General features: G+C 39.7%; 1 protein-coding gene across 3 annotated transcripts in view; it reads right to left on the bottom strand.

Annotated features, from left to right (window-relative positions):
- SYNJ2 (synaptojanin 2) overlaps positions 1 to 20,576 on the bottom strand; it is a 68,786-nt gene that overhangs the window by 10,856 nt on the left and 37,354 nt on the right. For all 3 annotated transcript variants that reach the window (XM_064649250.1, XM_064649251.1, XM_064649252.1), the window contains 13 exons: positions 18,014 to 18,186; positions 17,528 to 17,609; positions 17,163 to 17,312; positions 16,900 to 17,065; positions 14,845 to 15,036; positions 12,697 to 12,781; positions 11,398 to 11,538; positions 8,444 to 8,636; positions 6,523 to 6,681; positions 6,145 to 6,301; positions 3,553 to 3,670; positions 1,541 to 1,759; positions 203 to 281 (listed from right to left, as the gene is read on the bottom strand). In XM_064649250.1, the coding sequence (XP_064505320.1) occupies positions 203 to 281; positions 1,541 to 1,759; positions 3,553 to 3,670; positions 6,145 to 6,301; positions 6,523 to 6,681; positions 8,444 to 8,636; positions 11,398 to 11,538; positions 12,697 to 12,781; positions 14,845 to 15,036; positions 16,900 to 17,065; positions 17,163 to 17,312; positions 17,528 to 17,609; positions 18,014 to 18,186 (1,914 nt within the window). The remainder of the gene's footprint in view (positions 1 to 202; positions 282 to 1,540; positions 1,760 to 3,552; positions 3,671 to 6,144; positions 6,302 to 6,522; positions 6,682 to 8,443; positions 8,637 to 11,397; positions 11,539 to 12,696; positions 12,782 to 14,844; positions 15,037 to 16,899; positions 17,066 to 17,162; positions 17,313 to 17,527; positions 17,610 to 18,013; positions 18,187 to 20,576) is intronic.

The raw sequence follows: 20,576 nt of genomic DNA, 5'->3' as shown, positions 1-20,576 counted from the left end.
GAAAGATCACCTCATGCCATCCTGAAACTGAAATACTGCATTGAAAGCCTCAGACGTGGTGAAAGCTAAGGACTTTGTGAGCACTAACTTCCTTTGAAATAATGCTACTTGATTTACCTAGAAACTCAACTACCTTATTCTAAGCAGCCACTTTTGAGAAATTTGTTATGAAATTATTGTTATAGGTTTGAGAGAATCTTACTTTGACACCATCTATATCCATAACATGAAGAGCTGACTTGCTGTCTGCAAATGTCACCAGCATTTGACCTCCAATGATCCTAGTGAAAAAAGGCAGAGGAGAAAAAACAGTGCATTTTACTCCACAATTGCATAAAACCCTTAAAGGCAAGTATGATAGTTTTCTATCCTATATAGATATATATCTCATATGATATATAATATATATGTATCATATATATATATGAGATACATAATAGCTATGTATTTGGTTTTAGTTGCATTTTCCTTCACAATTCTATTTTTTGGGGAGGAGTAGGTGATCTGTGAATCCCACTTCTCTCCCTTCCTCCCTTGTGTGACCCCAGCACCCTGTCCTTTACTGGATCGCTCCTGAAGCAGCAGTACAAACATCCCAACAGCTGTTGATGGGGCACCCAGTCCAATATCCACACTCCCTCTGTACTGACTTCTATGGTTCTGCATACCCTTCACCTCAGAGGACATGTTCCCAAAGACTAGTATACCACCAAGATCTAAAGCAATTAAAACTAACTAAACCAAAACCACCAAAGCATGTTCTTTTCTTGCTCATTTTCTTCACAAGCAAGGTGATGCTGCTGTTCCTGCAGGGCTGCTTTTGAACCCTCAGTTAATATTGGTACTTCACAAAACTACACAACAACAGATTATCAGCTTTCTCCATTAATAAATGGATCCAATACAACACAAACAAGTTTCTGCTGGTGTTTCCCAGAGGTCAACTGTTAGGTCTTTTGCCTGTATTTCTCAAAACAGAAGTCTCATAGCTGTGCTGGAGCCCTGTACAATCAGAATGAAATTAAGCTGCTCTGCCAGAAGGTATCACACTCTCCCTCTCAAACACAGCACATGACAGCACTGCAAGAAGCTGTACTATTACCAAAACAGCAGTAGACCCCCAACAGAAAGGAGACCCAGCCAGGAAATCCTACTGAGTGTGAAAGAGTTGTGGAAGAGAGCAGATCTCCTCAGAGGAGGTGAAGCAGGGCCCAAAGACCCATCAGAAACAGAAATGCATGGAAGTGAGGTCTGAATCTAAAGGTGATAATTTACATCAAAGCCTCTGCTTTATGATGGTGTCTTGAATAAAATTCTCTTCCACTCAGCCAAGAGAGCTGTTAGACTATTTCTTTAACAGGTTGTTGTGAGGTATAAGGTATTCAAAACATTTGTATTACATTTCTAATGAAGAATTCAACATGCAGGAAAGGAATTAAACATAGTACCTTGCAAAACAAAGTTAACTCTGTCAGGACAAAAGGGATTTTCTAGTCTGTGCTTTTAATAGATAACATACCATTTCAGATCCCAAACTTACCTGACCAGAACAACAGTGCCATAATCCTCAAACATTTGCATAAGCTCTGTACGCAAGTCCTCAGGAAATTCATTTTTCTCTTCAGGTGTTGGTGATAGCAGATTTACCACTACTGTGGCATCCAGTGGTCCCTGGAAAGATGACACTTCCCGGAAAACACTCTCACGGGCAGCTTCATTAACCTCCTGAACTTCCACTTCTACAATAGCTAACACTGGCCTACGTGAAACAAAGGAAAAATGCTTATTTAAAAATAAGAAATGCTTATATAAATCTAAAGTCTATTTCAAGAAGTAGGGCAGGTAAGCTTCATTTTTTCTGCAGTGGCCAAGATCATGCCTTGAGCACTATTAATTATATTTCCCAGCCCTGCATTACCTGAATGTAACAGTGAGGACACACCATAAAGGATTTTAAATAACAGTTGTATGTAGCACTTTTGGCAAACCCGCAGACTAAAAATACCAGGATACTTCACTCATTATCAAACAGCTGTGTCCCAAAACCTCTATAGATGAGGATGGAAATATATTATTTTCTGTTAGACAAGGCCACATAAAGATATCTTCTTCCAAAAATTAAGGACAAGGTACTCTAAGTGTATAATGTTTTTATGTAGCAAATATATGTCAATCATTATAAGCTGCCAAGGCTGCAAACTTGCTTCTTGAGCCGTTTCTTACAAATTACCTCTCTGTGTGTTAGATCTGAATAAAATTGAGAGAGCTGTCTGAAAGAGTAAAACTCATCTCAGTGGAAGCAATCCACATTCTCAGATTTCCACCTGCACGTACACACAGAGCAGTAACAGGAATGGCAGCTCTTATAACTATGTTAAAATTGCTGCCTCCTAGTTTTAATAGACCTGGCTCTTGAATACTCATTACCAGGGCATAAGAAAGCAACAATAGCAAAGCTAGAAAGGGATAGTAAAGGGGAAAAATGTATAGGAAGCATTACTATTTCCTTAAGCACTGTGAATCATAATGCATTTCCATATGTCACAAAGATACAGCTATGCCCTTTTTCTAGCACAGACTTTGGGAAAGAAAACCTGCTGACTGTAATTAAAAAGCAGTATTTGCAACCAAGTTTGCTGAAACAGAAAGCCATGTATAACAGCCATGTTTCACAGATTGCATCCTCAGGGTCCTGTATAATGAGTGCAGTAGCTCCACTGTGCTTTTTGGAACACAGCAATGTCAAAGCCTTGACACAGATAAATTGATTGCAAGAGGCATGTTCTTCCATTGCTGGAGGAATACAGAACAGTCCTTGCATGCAAGAGCACTATGAGAAGCACAGAGACAGCTCCTGGGAATCAATGAGCACTGCTAGGAGGAACAATATTGTAGCATTTCCACAGGGCATGCAAGGGGTGAGACAAATATTATTCTGAATGGAAGGGACCTTTCAAAGCATATTTATTACCAAATTTGTTTCTCAGAAGTGAAGCAGAGAACAAGTTTAACAAAGAAAGGTCATCATATCCCTAAAGAGAAGTTAATGATATGGATCAACCAGAAGCACTGGTCTTTGATTTTTCTTCCTTCTCCCATCTCCATTTTTAAGGGAGGTGCAGAAGACCCACACTTGACTACTGTGAAGAGGTCAAACCTGGCCCTATGTGGCCTGTCTTACACCTGTTCAGGTCACACAGTCCCAACCTCCTCCTCTCCTGCAGGAAGCTGAATGGAAGTCCATCAGAGCAGCTTCCTGAGGTGTCAGAGCTTTCTGAAACCAAGCAACAGAAAGCCCTGTTTTCTACAGCTGTTGCTGCAACTTATCCAGTGTTTGTTGAGATCACAGTGCAACAAAAATAAATACATGACTGTAGATACTTGCCACCCTGGTATAAAACCCACTATGAGGGGAAAAAACCCCACCAAACAGGTACTGAACACAGAATAAGGGTGTAATTCCTGTTATAATTAGACTTGGTCCCTCACTCATTCAGTATGACACAATCTAACCTGGCAGTCCTTTCTCTGATTGTTTGCGTAGGACTTTACCTGTGGTCTGATGCTTGCAGCTCTGCTCTCCCATAATACATCAAGGCTCCAGGGGTCCAGGTGTGCCTCACTTTAGTATCACTATTGAGATCACTGTCTAGAAGATTGATCTCTCCAGCTGTGCAGGACAAAACATGATTTAAAACTCACTCAAAGCTAGTTTTACTAACAGTTAAACACTATTTTATAAGAATGCTCTTCACAGACCCCAGTAGTGGGAGGTGGGTTTTTTTTGTTCGTGTATATAACATTCCAGGAAGAGCTTTTATCCTAAAAGATTTACAAATTAGGGACTAGAATGAAAAAATACAGAAAGGACTGGGAGTGCAACCAAGACAGCTGATCACTAGAATAAGAAACTTGCAAAATGGTTGACCTGAATGTCACCCAGTTAATTACTTGTACTCTCTCTCTTTTCTGGGTTGATAGAGTCTTATTAGTATTTTGCCTCCTGTCCCATTACTGAGATGGAAATTCTACTTGGAAATGACATTGCAAATCTGAATATTACACAGGTATTGGAGAAATAATACACAAGAGGTGGGAGAAAGCAAACCCATGCACATCCAGTCTCCAAATACTTCTTTTGCAATGCATTAAGGTGACAGAAAGTGCTCCAGACATTATGCTAGAGTGAGGTATTCTATTGTTGTTAATAAGAGGAAAGTTTTTAGGTCACTGTTTGGGCAAATGGATAACTATCTCTTTTCTGTCGAGCAGAAAATGAGTTAATATGGAATATGGCATTTCTGCCTAATCACTCACACTGGGGCTACACTTCTTTCTCAGAAAGCAAGTAGTCTTTTAGCCTATAACAGTACACAAAACAATTAGAACTGAGAGGCAGAAGAGCCTTGCCACCAGCAGTAAAGGAGAGGAACTCTAGTAGTGAACTAAGAAAAGCTTTGCAGGGCTTGGAAGTTGGGTGAACAGATAAGGGGTCAGTAATATACCCGTGTGAAATAGCTGTGAGAGGCCTACAAGCTCTAAAGAAAGGAACCCGCCTTGACTCCTGCAGACCAGCCAGCTAAATTCTACATTCTGTGTGTATTCCAAATACTAAAGTCCCCCAGGGGCAAGCTTTGCCATACAAAATAAGGAATATGCATCAAAAATGCGGAAGGGTGTTCCTTCTCTAAAATGAAAAGAGTCAGCACAAGAGGGCTGTCTTAACTTCCTTATTATGTCTCACACAGCTTTTTTTCCCAGATTGCATCTCTTATCGATGGGTTAAGCTCCTCATTTTACTTTGTTTTTCATTCCTTAAATAAGAGTGCATAACTGTATCCCATTGATATGTACTCTCTGATTGCCCTATTTTTGCTTTGTAGTTTTTACACTTAACATAATCATGGTATGACTTAAATTCCAAGCAGAAGTTCCCAGGCATGTGAAAAATCACATCTGCAGGGATAGGCCAAATTAATTCTCCAGTGATTATACTTTTAATATGAATTCATTCAAATTTAGAAACATCGGGGCATAGATTTTTCACAGACTGAGAGAATGGTTATGAAAACTGTCCCTGGATATGCAAAGAAATACTTCTTATTTTGTAACTGTAACTTTTGAATAACAAGTGAAAACAGCCTTCTGTTGTGCCAGTCATTCATGATCTCAAAGTACTTTGTAAGCACTAATTAATGAAATCTCCCCCAATTGCCAGCAGAAATATTCCTAAAAATTACCAAGACAGAAGAAATTACAGAAAACTGCTTATACATCTACTGAGGACAGCAGTTATAACAATCTAGCCATTATAAGACAGGAACTTCATGTGCACTACTGATTCTGCTGAAAACAACAGAATAATTTCTCCATTGCTACAGGTGATTTGTTTTCAGTTCTTCAGTGAGCTCCCAGCACCTTTTTGATCTGTAGCATGAAGCCTTTTTTCACACACTCAAGAAGAAAGGGCTTTTTCTATCTCTGCAAGTTAATCCAGTGAAACAGAAGGAACATCTGCTTTAATAAAGCACCATTCACTAATTCTGGATGAATTCTAAAACAACTTTCCAATTACAGAATCACAGGATATGCTGAGCTAGAAGGGATCAAGTCCAACACTTAGCCCTGCACAGGATCATCCCCAAGAGTCACACCATGTGCCTGAGAGTATCATCCAAACACTTCTTGAACTCTGTCAGGCTTGGTGCTGTGACCACTGCCTTGGGGAGCCCGTTCCAGTGCACAACTACCCTCTGGGTGAAGAGCCTTTTTCTACTATCCAACCTAAACCTCCACTGACAAAACTTCAGGCCATTCCCTCAGGTCCTGTCACTGGTCCCCACAGAGAAGAGATCAGTGCCTGCTCCTCCTCTTCCCCTCATGAGGAAGTTGTAACTGCAATGAAGTCTCCCCTCAGTCTCCTCTTCTCCAGCTGAACAGACCAAGTGATCTCAGCTGCTCTTCACATGGCTTCCCCTCAAGGCCCTTCACCATCTTCGTTGCCCTCCTTTGGACGGACTCTAATAGCTTAATAACTTTCTTTTATTGCAGGGACCAAACTGCACACAATATCCAAGGTGAGGCCGCACCACTGCAGAGCAGAGTTGGACAATCAGATAAAGGAGGAGGAAAGATTCTACGCACCTGTTTTTTCAAAAGGCAGTTTCTTTCTCCACCAAAGCACTCTGTCAGTCCATGCTGGAGTTCTGCACTTATCACTTGTATCATAAGCTTCTGAGCCAACATCATATTTATATGTTGGTCCAAAATTAATAGTCCCTTCATGGAAGTCTTTAAAAATCTATTAAAATAAATAATATTTCTTTGATTAAGTTACAGCTGAGGTAGGTCCCATTCTGAAGTATCAATTTCTTTGCAAACAAATAACATACTGAGTTTTAAACAAAGTGTTACATTCACGTGCTACAAACAAGGGTCTGAAAACACAACTTCTTCACTCTCTCAAGGAACAAGGGCAAGACAACATGCAGGTATTCAAGAAAATTAGATATACTGCCTTACTTTTCCACTGGATTTTTGCTGTTGCAGTTGATCAAATTCCAAAAGTGTCTTCCAATCTTGACGTTTGAGAAAATAAAAGACTTCTTCGTATGTTAGATCAATGCGATAGTTAAAGTCACCACACCAGAAGACATAGTCATGTGAGAACATGCTCTGCCCCTAGTTCAGAGGTACAGAATACCGTTAATGTTAAATCACATCCATGAAAATACCTTTAAAATGCACTGAAATGTACAACTCAGTCTCTCTGAATTACTAAATAGTAGACCCACTTGTCACATTCTATTTGTTCAAATTGATCTTGTGGTAAAATAGAATGGTTCCTTCACTGTCTTTGGCATCCTGCTGAGCTGAATTTTGTAAACAAGAGTGTCAGACTCTGACCCTTCTTTCCTGAAAGTATGTCTAAGCTGGAACCCAGCTTTATATTCACAATTTGGCTGTCATGAATATTTAAAATATATGTTTGTTTCTCTAACACATTCCACATGTATATATTTACATATTCTAAATATAACAGCAAATGTATTTCTGCTACCAAGGCACATTCAGCAACAAGGCTCCTGAGTAAAAACAAGCTCCAAATTTGATCTTATGTGCACGTCATAGTTTTATAAATGTATTGAAATAAAACGTCAATGAAAATTCACTCCAGTTCTAAATTTAGTATCCTGTCCTCTAACCAGTCTTCCCCCCTCCCTCACTCCGCCCCCCCCCACAGTTAAGCTATAAGCCTCCAAACCTGAGACATTTATCAGGGAAACATTACGGAGCTCTTGCTGTCATAGCACTAGAGGGCACTCTTTATATGCGTTATACACACAAGGTACGTTTAGCTATTGCAGATGTAAAGGACATCAAATAGTTAATAAGGTATTAGAAGGAAAAACTACCACAAACACAACTTTATGGCCATTTGGAACAGATCGTCTATGCAGGACGTCCAGTCTGTCAGTATTAGCTCCTACATAAACCAACTGATTGATATGCTGCATGTGCCAAGCCTCTAAACCTTGCAAACAACAGGAAGTTAAAATTTTATGCTTTGCAACCTAAATGCCATTTTTTGCTGACTAACCAGAATACAAAAACTGGTCCAATCCCACCCCCCCACCACCACCTCCGGCTTAGGACCTCTCTGGAGAGGTCCAAGAAAGGAAGTATTGTGGAAATTAAAGCAATCAACATTAAGGGAACCAAAGGAGTACTGCTATCAAATCCCATGGGTTATCTACTGGCCTGAGGAGACAAGCTGGAAATAAAAAACTAGGGTGATTGATTTGACACAATTTAGGGGAAAAGTTATTCATACAGACCAATAGTGCCTACTTGCCACACTCTAAAAAAAGCCAGCAGTTCCTTGACGCTGACACATTCACGAGGACAAAATGAAAGGAATGAAAAGTACCGTGTCAGTGACCAAGAACTGGTATATCATACCCGAGCAGGAGCAGCTAAAGCACTGGTGTACTGAATAGCATGGATGGTCTTTCAGGAATTCTCACTACCTAGTGCCAGCAAGAGCTATCAATATCATGCTCTCCAGCTCTAACCAGTCACTTAGATCTTATCCATGATGCCTTATAGATGCGTCAATTAAATTGCATTATTTTGAAAGATTGACTTGAAAACTGTGCATAGCTGAGGACTTTTCAAGCACTGCAGTAACTCAAATTTTGAAAGGAGTAATACTTTTGTAAAGCAAGTGCTATACTGGGTGGTATCTAGTCTCCTGTGAAACAGTTCCTTATTGTATTTTTTTTACCATTTTTTTTACCATTTTCTTTTATTCCCATTCTCTGTGGCACTGAGATGACTTCTTTGATGACCTGTCACCAAATACATCCTGAGGCCAGCTTTCACAATGTAAAGACACCACCTTTATCTCCAGTGTTTTTAGCATACATACATCTACACTTACCATTGGGAAGCTGAGTTTCTGTGTGATTTCTTTATAATCTTCATTCCTCTCTTTCACCTGAGTCTGCCCAGCAGTTAAGTGACTGCATATAAAGCAGAAACTGGTACTATAGAACTGAAAACGAATGCTCACTGCCCCTTTATTTCCAGCTTTTCCTCCCATTCCTGTTTTCACAGTGTCTATTGCTACATCCCTGGATTAAAAAAAAAAAATAGAAAGAGAACAGAGTAAAGGACTGCAGGGACAAACATTCAATTAACTTTGACTGCAACATAAAGGAAAAGCCAGTTTACTACGCCATGTTTTCTCTCCTCCAGAAAGCTTGCTGCTTTTAAGCACATCTTCTAGTTTCTTGATGATATTCAAGTACTTATGTTTCAAATTAAGTATAATACAATAGTACAGAAATAAAACTATTTGAAAAGATTTTCCTCCTCTACTTGTCCCTTCCAAACAGACCAGCAAGACCTGATTTCTGAAATACTGGGAATTTCTACAGAATATACTTTTCAAGTTTACCTCTACCATGATCCTTAAAATAAGGATAATAACTAAATTTACTGTTATGTTTCCTTTTACTTTTGAACATAGCAAAATCTGCTTTTCAGACATTTAAAAAATTAATTAGTGTTCATATGTATTGGAACCCAACTTCACAGTTCATGATGGATTTTTCATTCAATTAAACAGCAATAGATCATAATCCAGAGTTTATTAAATCAGATGTGATAAAATCAGTGATTATTGGATACAACTATTTATGTTTAACTCCTAAATGAGTTCTGTACTCATGACAAATTGCTTAGGGTCTCTATGTTGTTAATTACTTAGTATTTCAATGTCATGATTAGCATACACTTTACTACAGAAAGATAACTTGGTAAAAAGACTACCTGCTCTCAGGATAATTTCTCCCAGATATCCAGCATGGCTGTCTGATCAGATAAGTAAATGATGAGATCATTGCTGTAACCAACCCCAGCATCATGCCTATACTTCCCAGTGAGAAAATTTTACTTTCCAGAGAGAAGTCAAGTAGATCTGGGCTAGAATGTTACTGATTTTTAGAAGGGGAATGCAGAAAACTGCTAAGTCTCATTTGAAGTATTCTCAGAAATTCATGATCTAGATGATGCCGGATGTTACAGGTCCTCATTCCTCATGCCTCACATTTTCTCCTCTCTTCCTCCCCCATCTTTTGTATCTTTCTTCTCCCTCTTTAATTTCCTGTCTTTTCCTCACAGTAGGACACCACCAGACGACACCCTCAGGGAGGGAAAGGAAGAACATCTAAGTTTTCCATGAAACAATGGGATTTAAGCACTCTGAAAGAAGCACATGTTCAGGCTTTTCACTCTAAAGAGTCCTCCCTTCCTGCTGCCTGCCTACCCAACTCCTGATTGATATTCATCTGATTTGCATTCACGGCAAAGGTTATGCTGAGACAACCCACTGTAAATTCACTGCTTGAATTTCATCAATCCTATCACTGCTGTATAAACTTCAGCTACTGTCTCATTTTATTTCTCTATTCTCTCTTATGTCTAAATCTCTTCAATCTCTGTAAGCACAGAAGCCTTTTTTTGCACTTCTGATCATCTTTGTTTTCTTTTTCTAGATATGGGACAACTACGCAAGCATACAGGTTAGGTTTGATTATGCTCACGTAACACATAACAGTGCATTTGCATTAAATGGTGAAACTTAGTCACTAAAATCAAACCCTTCCTTTTTTCTCTTGAGTTTCAAAAGGCTACATCCAATTTTTAGCAGTTTGACAACTGTGACAGAGCCACTGTACTGTTCTGCTTTTGATTTTCATTTAAACCATGCACTTCCTACTGGATTACTCAAATTTTTTGTAAGCCAGGTGAAAAGTCAAAAAAAACAGAGAAACACTTCTCCTCTGGAATGCTTCATAGCAGGAAAAAAATAAATTTTTTGAAGAAAGATTACTGGGAAGGCAATGCAAGACCATCAGTTACCTGGATTGCATTCCTCTGCCTGGCCTATAGCACCTGATGTCACACAAGCTCTATTCTGATCTTTTCAGTAGATATGAGATCAGAGGGAAGAAACAGGCAGCTTTTGATATTTTAATCACAAAATGCAGTGGCCAATCAGTGTCCCTAATCGTAGAGAGGACTGTTTGAATCATTCTGGGCTTTATGGTCAGATGTTCAAAGATAGTTTTGGCTAATTATTCATTTCCTAACCATTTACACATAGCCTGCATAATTCTTGCCCAAGGCAAAGGCATTTTAATGCAGATATCCCTGTGGCTGGGTAATCATGGAGGAGTTTGATCACCCTCCAGGGACATCTGTGCTAGTAACATGAGGATCTGGAGCTCTGCACCCTCCTGACTAGGCACATAGTTCTGGTTCTCTGTGGCATCGGGGAGACAAAACACTTAATAGCTCTCAAGACAAATACTCTTTGCTCTCAATTCTATAAAATGTCAGGGGTCAAAATTAGGTCTCTTTTCCCCAACTCCCTTTCCACCTTTTCAATCATCCTTTTCAGATCTGGAACTAAACCTGTTTCCATAAGGAAACAGTAAGGGGAGGGTTCGAAAGTAAAACCTGCCCTTCAGGCAGAGGAAGGCACTTGCCTTCATTTGGTGCACCAAACATTCTTGGACTTACTAGTCCAGGTCATTCCTTTTCCAGAAAGACAGTACCCAAACAAGGTGCTCCACCCTGACTGCCCACCTGGAGCATACCTAATGCTCCAGACTACTGCCTCCTGGTAACATGTCTCTCTCCCACAAGGAGCAGAGACCAAAATCCAGGTCTGCATGACTCTCACCAAGCTGAAAAATCACTCCCACGCTCTCTGGCCACGCTCCAACAGCAGGTGTTACTGAAGACACAGGTTGGGGTTTTTTGTGGTGGGGGTGGGGGGCAAAGTTGGTTGGTTGGTTGATTGGTTTGGTTTAGTTCTTTTTTTACCTGATGAAGGGGACATGATATGGTCGTACAAAGATGAAAAGACAAACACCAACAAGCTGTGCTGATGTCAGCTGAATGTAGCGATGAGTCCTGGAAATAGCTTTTTGAAGCTGCTCTCCCCACATTTTTCTATTTGTTGTACTGGAAAAAACATAAAATCATTTAATGGAATCAAAACAAACCACATACAGTCAATAAAATGAACAGATTAACTGTGCCTTAGGTTTACAGACATCCCATTAGGCTGTAGAACTTGAGGTGCTGTAGGATGCATGGCAGAGACAGATAACACCTCCTCCTAAGCTAGCCCAGAGTTAGTAGGGTCAGTGAGTTCAAGAACAGCACACAGTTATCCTGCTCCTGGATGTGTGAGGGATTTTATTTACTATGGTTAGAAAGATCCACACTCACAAGACTCTTCATACACCCATTCACTGGAGATAACTGGAAGCTGATTATAGCAATCATAACTGTAAAAGCAAATATCCATACCAATCTCATGACTTGTAAGATTTCTTGTGCTCACAACCACATCTGTAGACTTAGCTTTTTCTTATCTCCAAATTCAACCGATCCATGTAGATATATCACCAGCCCTGCAGCCATACTAAGCACTGCCGTAAGTTGTCATTCCCAGAACAGATAACTAACTGGCCAGCCTGATGAATCAGCATTGGAAACATTATCCTCAGGGATCCCTCCCTTTCAGATTCAAAAGGACCAGTACACACAACAGCCTTCTGTACATGCTGACATGCCAAGCTCTGGCTTTGCCTTTAACTCCTTCTCTAGCCATAATTTTCACAAATACAATTAGCCACAGAGACATTTCATTCATTTTAGAATTTCCATATGAAGGCCAATTGTGTTTGTAGTCACTGAGCACATTTTTCCAACATCAGACAGGGGTTTAAGGACAAGTGTTAAATCAATGTCAAACATCAGAATTCTTATCTGCCAACGTAAGACTTAAGAGACTTAGAAAACACAGTGTATTCTACTGTGCAGAAGTTCACAGAGAAAGAACACTTTCAACACCATCCCAGTGACATTTGTTAACGGGAAACATATTTCCAGCCATGATTACAAGCAACAGACTAGGAAGGAAATATTCTATACATTTGACCATAAAAAAGAACATGGCTGGTTTCTTTGGGGAAGATGTTGCTCTTTTTGTTGGGGTTTTGGTTGGTTGGTTTGGTTTGGTTTGGTTTGAGTTGCAGGGGGTGGGGAATTGTTTGGTTGTTTTTTTGTTTGGTTGGTTTTGGGTGTTTGTTGTTTAGGGATTTTTTTACCTACCTGGCATTTACAATATTGCCCGCACTTAACTCAACCATCTCTTCAAATCCCACTGCAAATATGTCAGGAGGGCAGTTATCATCATCTGTTGGCAAGAGGGAAAAGTCATATCAGAATTACTATTTTGTTGCTTCTTCTAATGATTTGTATTCTAATTTCTGTCAGAGATCCTTCCTGTAGTTCTATCCCCTGCCAAGCTATACATATTCATAGCTCCTTTAATCTAATCTCACAAAACAACCCCTGCAGTTCCTCTGAATTTTTTTCCTGTTTTTCTCCCACCAGTTGGTCTCCATCTCTTGCAGGAAGCAGTTTAGAACAGAACATTATATTGTAGCAATGTTAAGATGGGAAAATATTCAATGTTCTCTCTCCCTCACTCCACTCATCACTGAAGCCACAACATCCCACTACCCACCATTTTTACCTGCTTGTCATTTTACCCAACATGCTCTTCCTTTTTGACACTGATTCCTATGTAACTGAAATTATTGTCCACACACTAGTATGTCACTTCCATCTCAATGCCTTTAGGAAGTTTATCTACTAGTTTAAGGAAGCTTTTGAAGTTTCTTCTTGTCTTCTTTCTTCCAAGTCCTTCTTAGATCACCCACACTTAAGGTTAGGTCACTCTAGAGCACAGTGACCCCTCCATTCCCTGGCCCAGGCCTGTGGATGTTACCCTGGTAAAACAGCAAAGATCAAACGCTCTCATATAATAGAGTGAAGAAAATCTGTTGACCTATCAGGTCTGTCCATTGCCTAAAGGGTTTTTATTTTTTTTAAACTGTCATATGACCATGGTGACAGTAACTTGATTCAACATGAAGACCTAAATAGTAGAGAAACATCAGATCTGACTCAGAAAGCACAAATGGAAAGAAAGGTGAAATATACAGCAACTCTCTGTAGACACAAAGATGAAACTAGCCCATGACAGCTAGCCTCCTTTATTGGTTTAACATGACAGGCAGTGTCACATGTGTATTTCCCATTAATAATTTTGGACAGTTGCCTTTGAATACTTACACATTTGTGCAGGCACTGCACTGATACTAACATGAATGCAGACATTTCCATGGTTGTACCCTAACTCTGCCCATTCATAACTCACTTGTCTTCTAAAAGCTGCTTAGACCTATCATGTAATGGCTGCCTGTACCATGGAGTCCTGCTCCTCTGGTTCTCTCAGGGGAAAGCCTGGCAGGGCTAACACATGACAGGCTCTCAACAAATTATAATATCATGGGCATAGTCATGTGCTAACACATCTGAAGTGTTTCTGAAACAGACTGGACCAATCACCTACCTAAGCTGCTCAGACAGTGGTCTGCACCTAATCATATATCACTCAAGTACTAAGGGTTCAAACAAGTCAACTTGTATAAGTAGCCAAGGATTTGAGGAATGAATTCCTGACCTTCAAGATTAGGTACAGAACTATCCCCGTGATACCTGCAGGAAGCTAAATATTCCACTCCAACAACAAGAGCACAGGTTTTGTCACAGTTTTGTAACTACTCGGTTTTTAAGTGACAGAAAGTTCACTTTTCATTTACCTTCATAAAAATCTGTAAATCAATGACAATACCTGACCTTGTTGCATAAATAAGAAATTTGGCTGCCAATTTCAGCAAGGTACAAGCACAATAATTTTCTATACTGCTAAAAAAAAAGAAAATCACCTTTATCATAATAAATCTTTTTGTCTGAAGGCTTTGATAGTAACATTTCCAGACAAGCTCAGATTGTACAGATATGTTTAGCTCCATATAGACCAAAGAGATGTTCTGATGGCACCTATGCATGCAGCTCCCTCTCATGATAAAGAACAAAGAACAGAGATATGGAAGAGGAAAATAAAATATGGGGTGCAGAATAAGCAGATACATCCCACAATTGACCTGCTGAAGGTTCAAAACAGTCACATGGTATAGACTCAGGAGATACTCTGACTGTCAGGAGCCCTTCACACACCATTCCACTTGTGCAGCGAGGCAGCACAAGTACGGAGGAACTGATTACTCCCCCAAGAACTGAGAGAAGATACCCTCCAAGATGCACTGCTTTTGAAAGTCTGGTCAAGTCTTGTGTCCTGACTCACTGGACAGAAAATACTGCTTGCACATTTTGACTGTGAAATCTTACCTTGAAATTCTGAAACTCCAGAGAGCTTGGGAGAATCCAGCAGCCAGTCTGTCAGCTCACTGGTACCAAGGATGTTGCTTCGAAACTGCTTTCCCCCATTCACGTTCCAGGTCCCCGTGGCAACACGAACTCGCTTGAAGCTTGTAAATTCAAACTGACGCTCTGACATGGCCTTCAAAATACTTGGAGTTACTGACAAAAGAGGGGAGAGAGAAAGAAGGTGTATAAAAGAAAAATGTGCTATAAAAAGACAGAAGTCATGCAGACAGCAGCAGCACAGTCACTGTGAAATAATGACATTACCCTAGCAGCAACAACACAAATGGCAATAGCTACAAGATAACTGGAGTTGATGTCAGCAATTTCTCTTCCAGAAACCAGGAATCCTTTGAAAGCTTGTGAAGGGCTGGTCACTCACTTTCACTGTACATTTTTCTGTACTTCTTCAAGTAATAAGCAAAAAAAATTCTTTTATCACCCATAATCCTTTCAGTTTAGTCTACAGCAATGTCATCATAGTTTAATCCCATCCGGCAACTAGTGCTTAGTAGTGCTTATCCGAGCCGCTCACTGGCTCCCTGCCCTCGCAGTGAAATGGGGGAGAAAATCACAAGAGTAAAAGTGAGTTGAGATAAAGACAGTTCAATGGGACAGAAAAGGGGGAAAAAATGATACTGATGATAAAATTAGAATACACAAAACGAGTGATGCACAATGCAATTGTTCGCTGCTTCCCAACCAAAGCCCAGCCAGTTCCAAAGCAGTGGCCCCCAGTCAGCTTTCTCCCCCAGTTTATATACTAAGCATGACAGCATATGGAAAGGAATATTCCTTTGGCCAGTTGAAGTCAACTGTCCCGGCTGTGTCCATTCCCAGCTTCTTGTAGCCCTCCAGCCTTCTGAATGGGAGAGCATGAGAAGCTGAAAAGTCCTTGACTTAGTACAAATGCTACTTAGCAACAACTAAAAACGTCAGTGTGTTACCAACATGCCATGGTTTAAACCCAGCCAGCAACTAAGTACCACACACTCATTTGCTCGGTCATTAGTTTCATATTAAATGCCAAACACAACAGTATATCAGATAGTAGGAAGGTAATGAGCTTTATTCTTGATAACAGGACAAGCAATCAAGCACATCACCAGTTATAAATTAAACTGAAGCCCTGAGAAGTTTAGAACATGGAAGGAAACGCGGAGAGCAGCCCAGAATCTCACCTCAGTCCAAATCTAGCACTATCATGGCTCTCCAGGCTGGTCAGACATCCTCACAGGAAACTGCTATATTCACTTATTTTTGATGAGTATAGAAATTAGCAGTGTGCTTTTGTTGCGTAAGCAACCAAAGTAAACTTAATCTTAATTACCTGACTTGCATTGGCAGTCAGGCACAGAAAAGCTATCTATATTTTCCTTGTGGTCTGCGTTATGGAACAAGCCTAGGATTGAAGTGGCACTGAATGATGCTCTGAAGTAAACTGACCACCCAATACTGCTTGTGGGTGAAATTATCCTACGTTTTGCATGTAAATAACTCCTCAGAGAGAGCTGCATTTACTCTAAATTGGTGTAAACAAATGTGTCTATGTTGTGGACTATCAGGGACCTGGAGTAAAGCACGGAATGAACCAAAATACAACTGAAATGTGCTTCTAAAGATCCAAATGGCTAAAAGCATGTGCAAATAGCAAGGAGAAAAATAAGGAGATAAAAACGCTGAACTCAAGAGACTTCCTCAAGACAAACTCAGGCAGGACCAGACTGGGAATATGGGTATATAGCCCTAAAATCCTTCCCCTCTGGTCCAACTCTTCTAAACTGTCAGAGAATATCACAGTCAAATACCAAACAAACATACTCAAAAGTTCAAAGGAAAATATGAGAAATAAGCACAGAGTTGTGCTATGGTCATAGTGTCGAAAGCAGTGTTTTAAACAATAGATTTGTGGGAAAGTAGCTTATTTATTGATTTTTTTTTCCCAAAAGCATACAATTGCTTGTATCTGACAGCTAAAAGCAAACACAAAAGAAAAGTGAAGGATTACACTGGCCTTACCCAGCAGTGCAGTCTGGTCCATGAGCATCTTGCCTCTGTCTGCATATTCCTCCCTGAAGAAGTCACCCATGAGTAGCAACTCGATAGCTTCCTGCTTTACTGTGTCAAAGAAATTTGACTGAATGGTGCGAGACACAGAGCGGGCACCATCCTTGAGCTTCCCAACCTACATCAGACAGGAATCATCAGTGCAAGTGACACTGAAGAGTAAATATAGCAAAACTGTTTATTCATAAGTAAAGAAAGTTGACTTTTTTCTTTACCTTGTTCTTCCCCTCAAGGGCACGATTGCCACTAAATACCCTGCTCAGATTATGACCATTGAGAGTCCACATCTCTTTGTAGGATTCCACAAAGCGCTCAATTATAGATTTAGAGTTCAAACGAAGGCTCTCTAATTGAGCAAGCAGTATCTGGATTAGGTGCAGGAGACAAAAAAAAAACAAACAACCAATATTGTTCTTAAATGTGTTTTCGCTCTTTATGCCCAGCCAGCACTATTCTGTATCATAAAGCTGCCAAGACAGACTTGCACAACTGAGATTTAGGCACTCTTTCCTGTCTTTCCCGTGCAACAAACAATGTATGCAGTACAGGTATCCCACAGAAGGCCCTCTGACAAACTCACCTCTAGTGCAACGAAGGACTGTACACTATTAGTACGATCCAGGCAGTCCAAACAATTCATTCGAAAAGTACCTGTCTGCAGGCTTCAGTAACCAAACACAAGAGGAGGGAGGAAAAAATGGTATATTTTAAAATAACATCTAATCATGAGTTGATTGAAGAAGATCATCAAATGTTCAGCCTGAATATACCCACTCACATTTTGATGCTACGAGCATGTTGTGCACAATATATTTAACACATCTAATTACTTGACTACATCTGTAACACTGTATTAGCAAGTCCATGCACTGGTAAATTTGCAGATTTGAAACAACAGAGATGCAGTTAAGCCAAATAATCCATTTAGCACCAAGAGTACACTTTGTCTCAAAATTGTATTTCAAGACGGTCATTTACGGTCATGGTACAAAAACAGCAAGAAATCTGGGAAGGCCAGGACAAACTGTGCCTGGCTCTGCTGGGACAGAGGGGCAGTGACACTCACCGTGGATTTACATGCTCGCCCTTTGTGAAGATTCCAAAGTCTTCCCAATGCAACTTCAGCTGAGGCCCCAGCAAATTTTCCAGTTTCTCAGCTTTCCCACCTTTTGCAAATTGGTGGTAGTCAAAGTTTATCATGGGAGTGCCTTCCGCATGGGAAGAGGCCCATAGAAGTTTCTGTTTAGATAAAGAATGAAGGAAACACATCCTGCTCAAGCCACATGTAAGGATTGATACCACCATGCTTTTTTCATTACTAAACCCTGCTAATTATATAATTCATAGGGAATTTTGAAAGGCCAGATGTGAAAAAAGCAATCAAAGTTCCCCATTTGTTTTCTTCACAAAAGTAAACCTGACTGTTAGATCCCAGTTTCTGCAGGGGAACTCAAACTGTAACTGCAAAGTATATATCAGAATTGTGCCTTAGCTAGTGGCAGCCCTGCTGCTACCTCTGTGCATGAGGGTGTACAGCAACAGTAACACTCTAGGCAGTCTCAGGGAGAGGAAGTAACATCAGAATTATGTCCCAGGAAATGTACTATAAAAAGTTCGTGGTAAACTGCAAAAGTGAAAGAAGAGGCACAAATAGCCTCGTTATTTCATCTCCAATTTTAATGACCTCACATGCATTACTATAATCACCACAAATTTAATTAAGGTATCTGTAATAGATACAACAATAATACATCCCGTTTTCCAAAACAAAGCCAGAGAGAACTATTAGATTAACTCTAACAAGCCTTTGTCTATTCCTTTCCCTTCTGCACATTCTCACCCCAAGAGATGGATGCTTTTTTCCACTTAGATTGTGACACACACTGGAAAAAAATAATCTGACACTACATTAAAAGTGTACATGCAGCAGCTACACCAGCATAATTGTATCAAGTAAGCCATTAGGCCTTCCTTGCAGAAGCAAATTTAAAGGTAGTGTTTGGAAACAGATGTGTAAAATGTATTTCATTACTGTTACTGTTGACACTTCAACTTGCCCTTACAGCTGCTGGCACTAGCAATGCACTTGAGGATGACATTTACCCACTGCCTTGGTGTAAATCATTGTCAGAGTATTTGCAACTCTACATTACAGCATTGCTTTTACCGTAAACATAATTACATTTGTTATAGAGAATGCTTATGGGAGGAACAGCGTTACTGGGAACAATATTGATTTTTGGTCTGGTAACAGCTGATTCAGGTAACAGATGCTGCATAAATGAATGGTAATGGTGCCATTCTGATCAGGAGAACCCAGCAGCAGTAATTACAAGAATATTTTGAACCAATGCTTTCAAGAATTACTAAGGTTGAAACAAGAGTTGAGAGAAGAGGAAGGAATAAAAGCAAAAGAAAGGTGGAGAAACAAAGAAATAAACTAAGGACAGAAGATAAGCTTGCATTCCTAATCATATCCCTACAAAGAACTTTATTTTTAATTCAAGCCCTTTAAAATCAACAAAGCAAAAATTAACTCTATATTCTTTCCTAACATCGAATTCTTAAAACACGAAGGTAAAAAAATGACCAAGAGGGAGTAATTTTGAATGAGTACAAAACTTTGGTTTTCAGTGCTGTCAATCTAAATTCTTTCAGCTAACAGAGTACTTTCATTTATTTTTTAAACAAGCAAAAAGTTTAAAAATTTAAACAAAATAGGTCCTTGTTTAAATTAAGTTAACAAATGCAAGGTCTCATCTTAGAGATGACCTATTTCTGACCTAATTTCTGGTTGCATGATACTGGCCAGAACATGATCTTCAAGAATGTGAGAGTTTGAGAAAATATCAGTATTAAATTCGCAAGAAATGTCGTATTTGTATCTTCCTTCAGAAGTGATTATCTCTTACCCTTAAATCTCAGTGCGTTTTGCAAAACAAGCTAGAAAAACTATTTTAAAGATAGGGAAAACAAAACATTACAGAGGCTTGGCTGTGTCATGCAGAAATTCAGTAAGAGGCTGAAAACAGAAGCTAGGACCAGACTTCACTTCTGTACCTTTGTCATTGCCTTGCAAGCTTTAGTCATAATCACTTTCTCTTGCCATATTCTGTGCAGGAGGAAACTTCCACTTTGCAACTTTCCGCTGGGGAAGCAGATAGTCCTTCCCAGCTATTTTGCAGGAGGAGGAAATGGCAACACAGAAAAACTGACAAAAAACTTGATACTCCTTTTGTCTCAGGTACATTATTCCAAGAGAGAGGGAAAGAAATCAGGCCCCATTATTTAACTACAATTTTTATTTTGCTTATTTTCACACAGTAAACAATTCAACTCAGAACTATTGGTATCATTCTTTACCAGTAATAAATACCCAGCACTTACTACAGGTGTGTACTTAAACCATATCTTATGATTAGTTTTAGAAACATATACTCCGAAGTATCTATGTCAGATTGCTAAAGCAACAGGTACTCAGGAGGCAGATTTCCATCAGAACTCAGCAGATTCAGGCAGCTATTGCACTGCTGCAAATCGCACTCACTGTCAACCTGTGGCTTTAAGTTCATAACTGTTTTAAAAATCTAGCCATGAGAATAACACAGTAAAACTCAGCATAGCTTTTA

Source organism: Pseudopipra pipra, chromosome 3 (genome assembly GCF_036250125.1).
Source record: "Pseudopipra pipra isolate bDixPip1 chromosome 3, bDixPip1.hap1, whole genome shotgun sequence".
Lineage (NCBI taxonomy): Eukaryota > Metazoa > Chordata > Aves > Passeriformes > Pipridae > Pseudopipra > Pseudopipra pipra.
This window is presented reverse-complemented; position numbering and strand designations above follow the sequence as displayed.